We start from the raw sequence: 14414 nt of genomic DNA on the forward strand, positions 1-14414 counted from the left end.
AGAAAAGAGGCTAGAAATAAGCAAACCAGGGAAGTGAAAGGCCTTCCACATAAGAAATATTTATTATTTGGTTGCCTTGTAAAAAAGTAAAAAAAAAAATAACATGTGAACCTACAAAGCTTGTATGCCCAGATTGCACATGAATGCCGCTGAAATATCCAGTTCATCCAGTCTTGTTTCATGGTGCCAGTGTGTGTAATATTTTCCACTGTCTGTAATGCCCCCGTCATTAATCAGTAAATAGGAAAGCCGTATGCCGAGTGCCTGATGGAGAATACAATAGCTCAGATGAGAAGCATTTCCAGTGCAAGTGGATTTTATTTGGGGATCATGCAGGAATTACGGCTAAATCCATCCGTGTAATTCTTAGAGGGTTTTAATATTCCTGTATGATTCTAACAGAGCAATTACTTTGGGACATAAATCGTATTGCGCACCTCTGTGCTTTTAGTTATAAATGTTCCCTTTACAGGGATTGCCTTTGCTGTTACTGTGTAGCTAATCAGACACGGAGCTTCTAGATCGACCCCTCATTTGTTCTCATTGTTAAGCAACGTGAAATACAGAATTTGTATTATACAAATATGGGACCTGTTATCCAGAATGCTTGGGACCTGGGGTTTTCCAGATAACAGATCTTTCTATAATTTGGATTACCGTATCATAAGCCTGTTAAAATTAATTTAAACATTAGATAAAACCAATAGGACTGTTTTGCCTCCAATATGGATTAATTGTATCTTAGTTGGGATCAAGTACAAGGTACAAGGAAATCATTTTTCTAAATGTGAATTATTATTATTAAATGGAGTCTATGGCAGATGGCCTACCAAAAATTCTGAGCTTTCTGGATAACGGGTTTCTATATAACAGATTCCATACCTGTATTGTAATCAAGAATTTAATTTCCCTGATGTACCAGTTGAAGGAGGTCTGGGTGTGCCTTGCTGAATAACACTTTTTGGGGTCCACCATACCAGCGGGGTGACATTCAATGAATAATAAGAATAATCATAAAAATAGCTTAATAATACAAAATGAGAATGACACCAGAACATACTTTTTTACATCATTTTTGGCAAAGGTCAACAAAAGAGTTGGAAAGTTTCCAAAAAAAATTGACTTGGGAAATTTAGCCTCCCGAGAAATTAATTCTCATAGCAGCAATAATAGTTTAACTGAATACTAAATTTTAACATGATGAAGACAATTTGGTAGTTAGTCTATATTCATTCTTTGTGTTTTTCAAATTATTTATTTTATTGTTGTTCAGCTGCTCTCGGGCTTCAAATTCAATCTTGTTGCAAGGGGTTAATTACCCTGGGAGCAGCTTTTGAAATCAGAATAGAAGATGAATGTCAGAGGGCCCATAAAAGACAAGAAAAAAAAAATAAGAATAACAATGAAAGTGAAGCTGTGGAGTCAATCTGTTTTTTATTTTGTTTGCCTGGGTCAGTGACCCCCTCCAACAAACAGTTAGCATTTTAACAAAAAGAGGCAGAATTAAAAAGGTCCATACAAAATAAATGATGAAGAACAGCTGAAAAGGAGGAAATGCATCTGATTCTCAAACTTGCATCAAATGCATTTCCTCCTTGACTGCAAGTACAGTGGAATATAGCAAAGAACACTGCATTGCGGTTATAGAGGGGCCTATTATTTAGGTTAGGGGTTCCAGCTTCCAAACACAACTGAGATAGGCCTATCTGGTTGTTGGATGGGATCACAAACAAGAATCGGACACAATTGACAAGAATCAGATACAATTGTACTGGAAATGTTTTTAGTCTTGGGCGGCATCACTAGTGATGGGCGAATGTATTCACAGACGCAAATTAGCGAATACCAGTTTTTTTTGTCGCCGGCAACAGTAAACGGACGCCCATGGACTATTGAGCGTCAAATGTCGCCAGCGTTGGAGTTATCACAATTTTTCCCGAATTTTTCACCCATCACTAGGCATCACTTCTGGTGCACCGAATGTCTATGCATGACTGTAGACATGAGCTTCTCCAGGCTGTGGAACCCAGGGACTTTGCAGGTGGTAATAGCTCCAGAGTTTGTCTGCATCAATAAGTGACTGCTCTCAATTTAGCTCTCAATTTAGCAAGACAGCAACTCTTGTGGTTGTGTATTATCACTATTGTTGCTAACTTGGTCCTGGGTGTTGGCTCTGCTCAAGTTGGCTCATATCGATCATGTGTAACAGAGTTGGGTCTGCTTGGGTTATGATGAAGACGTCATGGCTGAAAACAATATACGGGGATGTATTTTATAAATGTAAGAAGTTATGGCTAAAAAAACAAGTCAATTTGGATGCTGTAGACGGCTGACTTTAGCATGCCTATACAGTTACACAGTTTAATCATCTAGTCCCTTAAAGGCAACATAAAGTTCTTTATTTTTTTTTTCAAATGACCCATTCATAATTTCACTTTCTTTATGGTCAAGGGCATCTATTTCATTGCAAATCTTGTGCCGCCAAAACAAATATTATTTTTTTGAATCTTTCATTATCTTACTCTCTGGAAATGGGCTAAACCAGCATGTGTCGGTATTAGATGCTGCGGAGCCAGCTGTCGTGCCTGGCTGCACAGTGTCTCAGTGTCAGCAGTTCAAAGAAGTGAGAGACTGAATGGGAGGTAACTTGATAGGTCAGTGGAACCCAATTCCAAGTCGGAGGAACACGGCTCTCATGTGTATTTGTTCTAACTCTGGGCATATTTAGATGTTTTATTGTGCCATTATTATTGACTGACTTTGTCATAAATATGCAGCCACCCATCACTGGGCGGTGAGTAGCAGGGAATTTAATGGCAAATATCTAAAAAAGTGAAAACTGCAGGAGGAAAAAAAATGAAAAAGAAAAGCTGCCGCGTGAAATAATTCCAGGCTGTGTGTCACAGTCTCTGTAGTCTCGAACTGCGCCCATTGCTTTGTCTCTAACAAAGAGTTAAGTTACCCTCAGCTTTTCTCAGGCACTTCAAGGAAGTCTAAAGAGCTGTTTCCGTTCTGGGCTTAAAGGCATACTGGCAGATTTCTTTTTTTTTTGTGGTATTTTTGGAAACAAAATCCTTCTTAATTTATTTTTAAAAATCTAGGGTATTTTTCTAAAGCTGAAGGAAAGCAGAAATACAATTTCACATGGGGCCATGTATATGCAATTGAATACCCCATAAGGAAGTATACAGGCAGCTCCACCAGCAGCACCATAAGTACAAAATCAATTGCCTTCATATTAAGATCCACAAGGTGGAGTGAATGGGCTCCAGTGATATTGGTTAGCTTGCCCCAGCCACGCAATTCAGCAGTGGTGTAACCAGGGCTGGTCCTATCACATGTGGGGCCCAATTGGGACCATGTTGGCGGGGCCCCTAGACAAAGTGTTGCTGGCTACTGACACACCAAGTATTTAGGAAAATAAGGGCATACAGGCACAAAATAGAAAGGAAAGGGGCAGACAAGGTAACATAATAGGGGCACACAGGGTAAGAGAGAGAGGGAGGAAATAGGAGAGTGGGCTGGGCCAATTAGTTTGGGGCTGGGCCGATTCAGCTTGGGAGCAGGCTTGGTTGGATTGGGGGCAGGCAGGGCCTATCAAGGTTGGAGGAAAGCTGGGCCTATGAGAGTTGGGGGCAGGCTAGACCTATGGATTTGGGGATGGGCTGGACTCTCAAAGTTGGGGGCAGGCCAGGCAGCATCATGTGCTGAGGGAAATATTATCTGTGCTGCCCTGTGGTGCGGGGCCCCCCAGAGGTGCGGGGCCCAATTGGGCCCAATTGGTCCAATTGGCCTAAGGCCGGCCCTGGGTGTAACTATGGGACCATGGGTCCGGGTACAAAAATTGCTCCCCCAGTCTGCACCCCCATCCACTGGGAAATTCTCTGAGTCCCTGTATTCACCTTGGATCTAGCAGTGTCTGCAGTGCCTCTGGTGGGCCCTACTGGAGGCAGGCAAAGAGCCGGGAGAAATCGCACCCACTGCTCCCCTGGTAGTTATGCCACTCAGTCACTAAAGCCCTGGAATCAAGATAGAGTTAGAGAAAAAGGACTTCAGACTAGTGATGGGTGAATAAATTCGGCAGGTGCAAATTCGTGGCAAAATGCGTTTTGCCGCCGGCGAATAAGTTTGCAAAACTGTGGGGAAAATTTGCCAGCAAAAAATCTGCTATATCAAAAAAATGTGGGCATGGGGGAATTATTCGGATGCCTATTGACTTTAATGCATTTGGACAAAATAAGCGGGAGTATAAAGATTGTCACGGGCGTCGAAATTGACACGCGTCAAAATAATTTTGACGCCCATTGACTTCAATGCGTAATTCGCAAATTTTTCGGCAAAACGGGACAAATTCGCCCATCACTACTTCTGACATGATTCCACCTGCACTACAGCCCCCAGATAATTAATATACTGAAATATATATATTTCATTGTATTCATTTGTTAGATGTAAAACAGTGTTGGACTGGCCCACCGGGATACCTGGAAAAGTCCCGGTGGGCCAAGGTGTCAGTGGGCCCTTATGCTGCTAAACATTTGGCCTATTTCATGGCTATTCCTTATTTCTATGAGAACATTGAGGCTAAATAGATGGAATAATAGATTATAATATGTAAAGAAAAGAGATTAGGAGAATAGAGGTTGAGTGAGGAGAGGAATAAGATTAATTGGTGGGCCACTAGTCAAAGGTTTTTGGGTGGGCCCCTGGTGTCCCAGTCCGACACTGATTTAAACTGTACATAATATGGATTATACAATGGGCATCTGCACTGCACCATGTAAAATATCAAAGTATTTCCCTAAATGACAAAGTAAAGTCTCGGTTATTTCTACAAAATAGATTCCAATTCATAGGACTGAGTTAACCTCAGCCCTGCAACATAACTTTCCCTGTTAGTTGCCCATCTCCTCACTATTATTATTAACATTTATTTATATAGCGCCAGCATATTTCGCAGCGATGTGCGCTCACTACCAGTCAATCATCCCTGTCCATTACACAAGCTTATCTAGTGGTAGGGCCAATCTGGCAATGTGTTTGTAACGTTAGATATAGAGAAGGTTTGAAGCCAAAAAGGAGACTTTTTGGAGGTTTCAGAATCCATAGGAGGATTACCCCACATCTAAGCACATCACTAGGGCCCATAGATCCCCTTTAACCCCAGGATTTGTTTATACAACTTACAAAGATCGAACACCTAATAACACAATGGTGCAAATAAATGTGTCAGCCGCACAATGTAATTGCGTGTGATATTAATAAATGGCTCCCCGTCGCCTTCGCCTTTTGGATTTTCCGAGAAAATAGTTGATTCAGCTCCCCTGTATGTGAATAATGTCCACTTTGCATTTCCTGCATGGCTGCCATGTCTGAAGACACTTCTCTCTGTAGTGCAGAGTAGTCTATCATCTTGCTATCACCTTGCCAAGTACAATCCATCTGAGGATGAAGATATCATATAGGAAAATCAGCATTATTAGTAGTGCGGAGAAGAATGCTAACATTGCACTTACCAAGCACTGTGCTTTCCCCCCTCTCTCTTTTAAATAGACCCTCTTGAGGTTCCTGTGTCCTAGCACCCTTCATTAGTGGCTACACCAGCCACACTTTGGGCATCATTAACCGTCTCTACAATAACTGGCAGGGAAAGGCCATTCTTCATCTCACTATCTGACTATAGCACCTTTCAAAATATGTATGTGAGCTGCAGGAGGCACCTGCGTAATAGAATCAGACAGGCCGATCCTGAGGCAGGCTTGTCTGAAGCCGTGCAAATACTACCGACATTGACAGCGCGGCTCGTTTAGAAATTCATTCTTAAAACGGTAAAAAAAAAAAAAATGTGGTGAATGAGGATTTTCTAAACACGCTGTAAAACACACTCTTAATTCTTCTAATCTATGGTGCCCTCTATTGAAAAGAGAAGGTCTCGCATCTCGCTCTTTAGGCAACCTCTGTTATTCCATACACCGATTAACCCTTTCATGCTCCAGATGCTAGTGTATGTATGGGATCCATTATCCAGAAACCCTTCATCCAAAATGCTCAGGACATTACGGCATTCTCCTATTTCTATTTAAGAAGATTAAAGGCAGAGACACACGTGTTCCTGTTATTCAGAGCTTTCTGGATAACGTGATTCCAGATGACAGATCCTATACCAATATTATATTATATTACTAAGATTACTAAAATAAATTATACTTTTAAAAAAACAATATGCGTGTTTCACCTTTAAGGCAGAGACACACATGGAGTTTCGTGGGGAGATTAGTCACCCGGCGACAAATCGCCTCTTCTTCGGGCGACTAATCTCGGGTGGGAAGGCATTGCGGGGAGATTAGTCGCCCGGCGACAAATCGCCTCTTCTTCGGGCGGCTAATCTCCCCGCAATGCCTTTCCGCCGGCTAGAATCGAAATCACCGGCAGGATGGCATTTAGAGCTCTTTGTTTCCAAAATCAATCCAAGTGCCATTCCGCCGGCAATTTAGACTCTAGCCGGCAGGAAGGCAGTTCGGGAGATTAGTCGCCCGAAGAAGAGTCGATTTGTCGCCGAGCGACTAAATCTCCCCGAAACTCCACGTGTGTCTCTGCCTTAAAGGTGAAACACGCATATTGTTTTTTAAAAGTATAATTTATTTTAGTAATCTTAGTAATATAATATATATGATATAATATAATATTGGTATAGGATCTGTCATCTGGAATCACGTTATCCAGAAAGCTCTGAATAACAGGAAGGCAGTCTCCCACAGACTCCATTTTAATCAAATAATTAGACTTTTAAAATTGAATTTCTTTTTCTCTGTGATAATAAAACAGTTCCATGTACTTGATCTCAGCTAAAATATAATTAATCCTTAAGGGTTAGTTCACACGAGGAGATTCGCATGTGCTTTAGCGCAGGCGACTTTTCATTATAGCGGATGGGATGACACGAGGAGGCAGTTCGGGGAGATTGTCGCCCAGATGAAGAGGCGATTAGTCGCCAGGCGACAATCTCCCCGAACTGCCTCCTCGTGTCTTCCCATCCGCTATGATGAAAAGTCGCCTGCGCTAAAGCACATGCGGTGCTGTGTTTTCCGAAGTCGCACAAAGTTTCCTCGATTAGTCGCCAGACGACAAAATCTCCCTGAACCTCCTCGTGTGAACTAACCCTAATAGATGCAGAACAATCCTGTTGGGTTTAGTTAATGTTTAAATTTTAAGTATGGAGATCCAAACTATGGAAAGATCCCTTATTTGGAAAAGCCTGGTCATTCTGGATAAAAGGTCCCACGCCTGTACCTTCTTAGCTGTAATGTGCTGTTATATAGACATCATTATATAAATAATGTAAAAACATCTGTACAGGTATGAGATTCGTTATCTGGAAACCCTTTATCCAGAAAGCTCTAAATTAAAGAATGTCCATCTCCAATAGACTCCATTTTATCCAAATAATCCAAATTCTTAAAAATATTTTCCTTTTTCTCCGTAATAATAAAACTGTAGCTTGTAATTGATCCCAACTAAGATATAATTAATCCTTATTGGAAACAAAACCAGCCTATTGGGTTTATTTCATGTTTACATGATTTTCTAGTAGACATGAGGCATGAAGATCCAAATTATGGAAAGATCCGTTATCCAGAAAACCCCAGGTCCCGAGCATTCTAGATAACCGGTCCCGTACCTGTAATACCAATACCTTGTTCTTAAATACTGTAACTAACCTAGAATAAATCCATACTTATGGCAGACGTATCCAGTTTGTTTAATATTTAAATGTGTTTAGTATCTTTAAGGCACGGTGATCCAAATTACAGAAAAACATTTTGGATAACAGATCCCATACATGTATAGCAAAAGCTGAAATGAAGGAAATTGGAATTACATGACAAAAAACACATTAATAAAAGCAGCTATTCCTCACATTTGAGGAAACCCAGATTTGGGCAATGAAACCATTTTTTTATTTTGCCCACAATTCACAAGGCGACTCTTTGAAATGCAATGATATTTTTATTGGCAGGGAAACAAAACAAAATATGAAAGGAGCCGAAACAAGAAACCGTTAGCAGTATCTTTTCAACATCTCCAAAGATCTGAAACGTGGAAAAAAAAATGAGAAAAAAGAATTATCCCAACAAACAATACAATAGCAATTTCCTTCAAAATGTTTGTTGTTTTTGTTTCTTAAACAGTTGTGATTTTACGCCAAACATTTATTTTTCCTTTCCGAGCAGCGTAACATCAAAGAGTAGGAGGGGAAGGTTGGGCACAGCAACTGGCACAGAGACAGAGTCTTAATTTGGATAAATACAAAGCTGGGCAGGAATAGGGAGGTGTGAGCTACACGTTATTGTGCTTCCAGTGACACGCAATGTTATACAGTACCGGCTATAGCCGTGCGCTCTGAAGCCAGATGCTTCCTTACAGGGGCAGTTGAACCCCACATTTGCCACGCCTCTCTCCCTCTCTCTCTCTCCCCTTTTCCTTGCTTTAATGGGCATTAAAAATAGAACAAAACAGGACTGGAGATGGGAACAAAATACAACAGGCACAGGCTGCTGTAGTCATTCTGCTGTAAAATGTAAAAACAAGAAAGGGCACACAAGCTGAGTCCCAGAAGACATATCCGGCTTTTTTAATATAGTAGTGCCAAACACATTTCACTTCGGATGTTGTATTATATTTATATGTCACTCAAATATTTACCATTTTCCTGAATTCTACTGCGTAATTTGAAAGCTTAGAACATAGCGTGTAGGTTTATAGGCTTTGGCTGCGGTACAGCTCTAGGTGAGCGGCTCGACAAAAAACCCCCAAAAAACACATTTCTTTCAGAAGCTTCTCGTGTGCCAAAAGACACGGTTTCAGATGATTTCCTTGGCCGCCAATGTAGTTGCCAAGGCTTCCATTGCTGCAAATCACCCCGTGGCAAGGTATTAGGATCGGTATCTGTAAATAAAGGAATAAAATTCATGCGCAAGAGTAATGGAGTAGGCAAGAAACGAGTAAGGTTAAGAAAAAAATCAAATGTATACAGTGTATTTCAAAAATTCTAAAGCCAAAAAGAAAATGAAATGAAAAAAATATATCATATCTAGAAATTACTATATATTTTTTCAATGTATTATTGTACAGTAGTGTATCACACTGATTTTATTTTTAGAGCCTTACACAGTTTTATCACACTGCTAATATTTGCTTTTATTGGCAGCATAATAAAAGTAGGACCAGTTTTATTATTAAAAATAAATAAAATAAAACTGAGTTTCATAAAAAAAATTTCCACTCCCAACCAAATAGTAGTAAGGTCAACAGAATAATGAGGAAAACCATGGCCAGCTTTAGGGTGCCCCTTGGGGGGAATTTTTTATTTTTTTTGCCAAAGCAAAAATTAAATATTTAGTGTTTACATCAGGGATTGTCGATTCCCAGCACTATTGATGTCCTTTGATTCGGAGAAGGGGGGTTGGGAATTGTAGTTTAACAAGTATAGGAGTGTTACAGGTGGGAGGAAAGTCCTGATTTCTAATAGTGATGAGTGAAATTTTTTTGCAGAGTTTTGCCGTGAAAATAACACCCATAAAAAAATTTGGTGCTTGTTAAAAATTTGTTCATCAGAAGAAATGTTTCTGCGAATTTTCGCCATTTCAAGGATTTTCGGTCGAAGAGGGTCAGATTCGTCCATCTCTATTATGAAGTGGTTTTTTTTTTTATCTCAGGAAGTCCTTCACTGGTTGAGGTTTCTCTTCTTTAAAACAGGCTTCAAAAAAAGTAAAACAGTTTATGTTCCCCAAGGCATTTAGGGTGCATGTCCCTAAGAATATTGTAATATGAGTCCTTGTAACTCATAATAAAATCGCCAGGCATGGATTTGCATGAATTTCCGTGTTTCGCCTTTCACTAATGTTTTCGCGAAACTGCAGAAAAAATTTGCTGCAACAAAAAAAATTTCCGCACGTCAAAATTAGCGCACACATAAAAATTATCGCACATCAAAATTATTCAGGGAGCCCATTGACTTAATTGATAATGCATTTGGACAAAATAGTCGCGTGTATCAAAAATGTCAATATTTTGACTCCCAATGACTTCAATGCGTTTTGTGAATTTTTCGCCATTTCGCTAATTTTTTGGGATATTTGAAGGGATATGTGACCAAGCTCTAACCTGTAGCATCCTCTTGTCATTCTAGATAGTGTACATTGATGCCCCAAGCCCTATTGTTTTGGTATTAGTCTTAACCTCTATGATGACTTTACTGATCACTGCCTGCCTTGACCCTCTCAGATTTGAACATGCTTCCTAATATGGCCTATATTTGGTCTTTGCCTGAAATTTTGCCTGAAAGTTTCCTTCTAATCCAATGACTAATATAGCCAGACAGTTATGGTAATTTCTACCCCATGAATTAAGAAGTGGTGATTCTGAAGGGTTTACCGTTTTTGAGAGAAGTTCACACAGAATGCAAAGAAAGCGGAACCAAAAGACGTTCTGCCATAGAGGCCCCTGACTGACATCTGCATAACCAAAAGGTCTCCAGGCATCACATGATGAAAATTAGAAGTGCTACTTGGCTTGTCTTACATTTCTTTTGAATTTACATTTGCACATCCCCTTTTTTTATTCCAGATGTCATCACTTTCTGGAGATCTGATAAACATCTTTTTGGAATCTGTGGTTACTTAAACAGAAGCTCAGATATGACTACAGACAAGTTTTGCTCTTGCCCACATATTGTATTCATTTTGCAACCCAGCAAAAACAGGAATTGTACTTTCCCCTAGAAAAGAAAAATGCCTAACTGTTGCAATGTTCGTAACTTAGAAATATGTTTGTAGTTATTTTGAAAACTTTCCCTAGTGAGGTTTGGCTTGAGAGATCCAAACCCCTTTAGAAAAGCCAATATTTATGAACAAAAATGAACAGGATTCAATGGAAAGTCTCAGTTATTGTTATTCGATTTAAGACGTATTTGTAACGTTCCGTTACATTTTGTGTTAGGAGCATAAGTTATCCGAAAGGACCCCGCCATTCACAATGCATAAAGTAAAAACAAAATTCCATTTGCTAGACCTAGAAGTAGAAAACGAGGAAGCAAAACCAGCCTATTGGATTTGTTTAATGTTTACATTATTTTCTAGTAAACATAATATAAATATCCAAATTACGGAAAGGCCCTTTATCCGGAAAGCCCCAAGTCCCAAGCATTCTGAATAATAATTCCAACACTCGTATATTTTGTAATGCTGTTTGTTGATGGGAATGTATTCAGTGGCGTAACTAGAGTGCGCCAGGCCCCCTGCAAACAAATCTTCAGAAGGGCCTGACGCACTCCCATCCTCATCCTCCCACCCACTTCCTGCCCAGCCCACATCCAGTCTCTGTCCCACCCAACTCCGCCCACTACCTGTCCGACTCTATCCACTCCCCATCTGACTTCCCAGGTAAGAGTCTAAATAGACTATACAATATATGTCGCCAGTCATTAAAGGCAGGCCTGGACTGGCAATCTGTGGGTTCTGGCAAATGTCAGAGGGGCTGCTATAAGGTCCCATAGAAAGTCAGTATTTAGTGGGCTGGTGGAGGCTGTTTGGGCCTCTGTGTGGGCTGATTGGGCCTCTGTGTACCTGAAATGCCAGGGCCTATTTTAATTCTCAGTCCGGACCTGATTAAAGGTGGCCATAGATGTTATGATTTTAAAATAACTTTCCGTTATCCTAAGACCGAGTTTATCTGTAAATAATCGTTTAAATGTATGATTTGTTCATCAACTAAAAAGACCATTTCAAGCGATGTTGTCTAGTTTAAGCCAGGAAAACTGTGGGTGGCTGCCTGCTTGGCCCTGCAAACAATTGGACAATGGATAGATGTGAGAGATGAAAATCTTCTACCCTGCCTGATCAATTTTCTGACCAATGTTGGACGCAAAATTGTTAGATGCACGATTGTTCGGTGCCTACTAACCTCACAATAATTTGACGATTTATCGGATCGCATTAAAAATGGTTGTTAAAGGGGACCCGTCACCCAAAAAAATTATTCAAAATCCTATTTTATAAGATTAGTCAAGGAATATGAACTTTAACTACACTATATAAATTATTTAAATCTTGTTTCTTTCAGTCTGGGAATTCATAATTATAACAAGCAGGCAGCAGCCATTTTGTGGACACTGTTATTAAGAAAAGCCTTGTATCATCTCAGAATCTTGTTTGTGCACCAGAATGGGGGACCTGATCTCCATCCCCATGTCCTGGCTACACAATTATATGGTAAAGAGAACAGGGGAATGTGTGGGAAGAGCAGTGACATCTAAGAAGTGCTGAATTGAAAGTGAAAGTAATTGTCTGCCCTGCCTCTATGCCACGGGCATAGAGGAGGGGCAGACAATATTTGATTGACAGCTGAGATTTTTAAATGAGCTTACAACAGCTATGAATGCTTAAATAAAAAATAGAAATTGAATTTCATGTTTAATTTGAAAAGGACTTTTATTATACAGATTTTTGTGTCTGGGTGACAGGTCCACTTTAAAGGGATTCTGTCATGATTTTATGATGTATTTTTTATTTCTAAATTACACTGTTTACACTGCAAATAATTCACCCTACAATATAAAATTTAATTCCTAAACCAGCAAGTGCATTTTTAAGTTGTAATATTGGTGTGTAGGCGCCATCTCAGGTCATTTTGTCTGGTCATGTGCTTTCAGAAAGAGCCAGGATGGAACTGCTTTCTGGCAGGCTGTTCTTTCTCCTTCTCAATGTAACTGAATGTGTCTCAGTGGGACATGGGTTTTTACTATTGAGTGCTGATTTTAGATCTACCAGGCAGCTGTTATCTTGTGTTAGGGAGCTGCTTTCTGATTACCATTGTTGTTAGGCTGCTGGGGGGGAAGGGAGGGGATGAAATCACTCCAACTTGCAGTACAGCAGTAAAGAGTGACTGAAGTTTATCAGAGCACAAGTCTCATGACTTGGGGCAGTTGGGAAACTGACAAATGACAGTATGTCTAGCCCCATGTCAGATTTCAAAATTTAATACAAAAAAATCTGTTTGCTCTTTTGAGAAATGGATTTCAGTGCAGAATTCTGCTGGGGCAGCACTATTAACTGATGCATTTTTTTTTTACCATGACAGTATCCCTTTAAGGAGAGTAAAATCTTAACGTTTATGTGAGCTTAAGTCTTTTGTGGCACAGTCTTTCAGAGGGAGCCCTGGAATTACTGCCATTATTAAAGTGACAGTAGCTCCAGGGTTCCCCTACTTCAACTGGAGCACTTAGGTGCAATTTGGAATAGAAATCCAGGTGAGCACCCCGGTGCCAAGTACAACTATAGGGAATAGGGATGTAGCAAACCGCCGAGTATGTGTTCGCGAACGCCGTTCGCGAACACCGGCAAAAAATGCGAACAGTTCGCGAACTGTTCGCGAACTTCGAACATCCGAAAATCATTCGATTCGAACGATCGAAGGATTTTAATCGTTCGATCGAACGATTTTCGTTCGAATCGAACGAAAATCGTTCGATTTTAGCGATCGAATGGTCGAATGGTCGAACGATTTTGACGCGAAGGTCGCGCGACGTTCGCGAACTTGCGGCGGACATGAACAGTCGAAGTTCGCGCGAACTAGTTCGCCGGCGAACAGTTCGCTACATCCCTAATAGGGAAGTGCAAGGAGTATCTTTGGACACAAGTAAATATATTCATGAGTGCAACTGTGGCCTTCAGAGTGTAGCTGCTTGTTGACCTTAATAACATTCAAGCAATACACTTAGCTCTCAATCTGGATTTTTCACCCCAAAATAAATGGCGGTCAAACTGTCTCCTAATCCCATACATTCGTGAATATCTGAACTACTCAAGTTTGTAAAATGTAGCTACAGTTATTAACAGTAGACAGCACTGTTTTATTTTTATTTAACTTATCTTTAAACAATGAAATTCAATTTGCAAAGTCTATATTCATTTTAAGAGAAAATAAAAATACTGAGAGATGATTCCCTGCAGTGAAATTGCTGGAAGTGCACCTAATCATAGCATCTCAATGTTCTTCCAGCTCGATATTGTATTAAAATAACCCAAGTACTAATAGAAATTGTGCACATTGATACCTCTTTTCACACTAGAGCCAAAGATTTGCACCTTCATATTTTCATAGCAGCCTCCTCTAAATGACACCATCTGGTTCTGGAGACCTCCTATGGAATATAACAAAGAATTGCAAGGCTGCACCTATGATTTACTTGTAAAACCTGCAAATTATGGCCACCTGTTCATTACTACTCCAAAGGTAGGTAAGCCCGAACAGCAGATTTCTTTATAATATGTTCTTAAAAGACAGACTTTCGGAGGACAGAGGGCTTTTTACAGCAAGCAGTGTGAACAAACTCATTCGTTTATTTCACATCTCAA

At 40.1% G+C, this 14414-nt stretch overlaps 1 protein-coding gene across 1 annotated transcript in view; it reads right to left on the reverse strand.

Annotated features, from left to right (window-relative positions):
• Nucleotides 1-8481: 8481 nt before the first annotated feature.
• LOC108697181 (methylated-DNA--protein-cysteine methyltransferase) overlaps nucleotides 8482-14414 on the reverse strand; it is a 105366-nt gene continuing 99433 nt past the window's right edge. The window contains exon 4 of the mRNA XM_018227105.2: nucleotides 8482-8946. Coding sequence (XP_018082594.1) covers nucleotides 8758-8946 — 189 coding nt within the window. The 3' untranslated portion in view covers nucleotides 8482-8757. The remainder of the gene's footprint in view (nucleotides 8947-14414) is intronic.

This window comes from Xenopus laevis, chromosome 7S, assembly GCF_017654675.1.
Source record: "Xenopus laevis strain J_2021 chromosome 7S, Xenopus_laevis_v10.1, whole genome shotgun sequence".
Lineage (NCBI taxonomy): Eukaryota > Metazoa > Chordata > Amphibia > Anura > Pipidae > Xenopus > Xenopus laevis.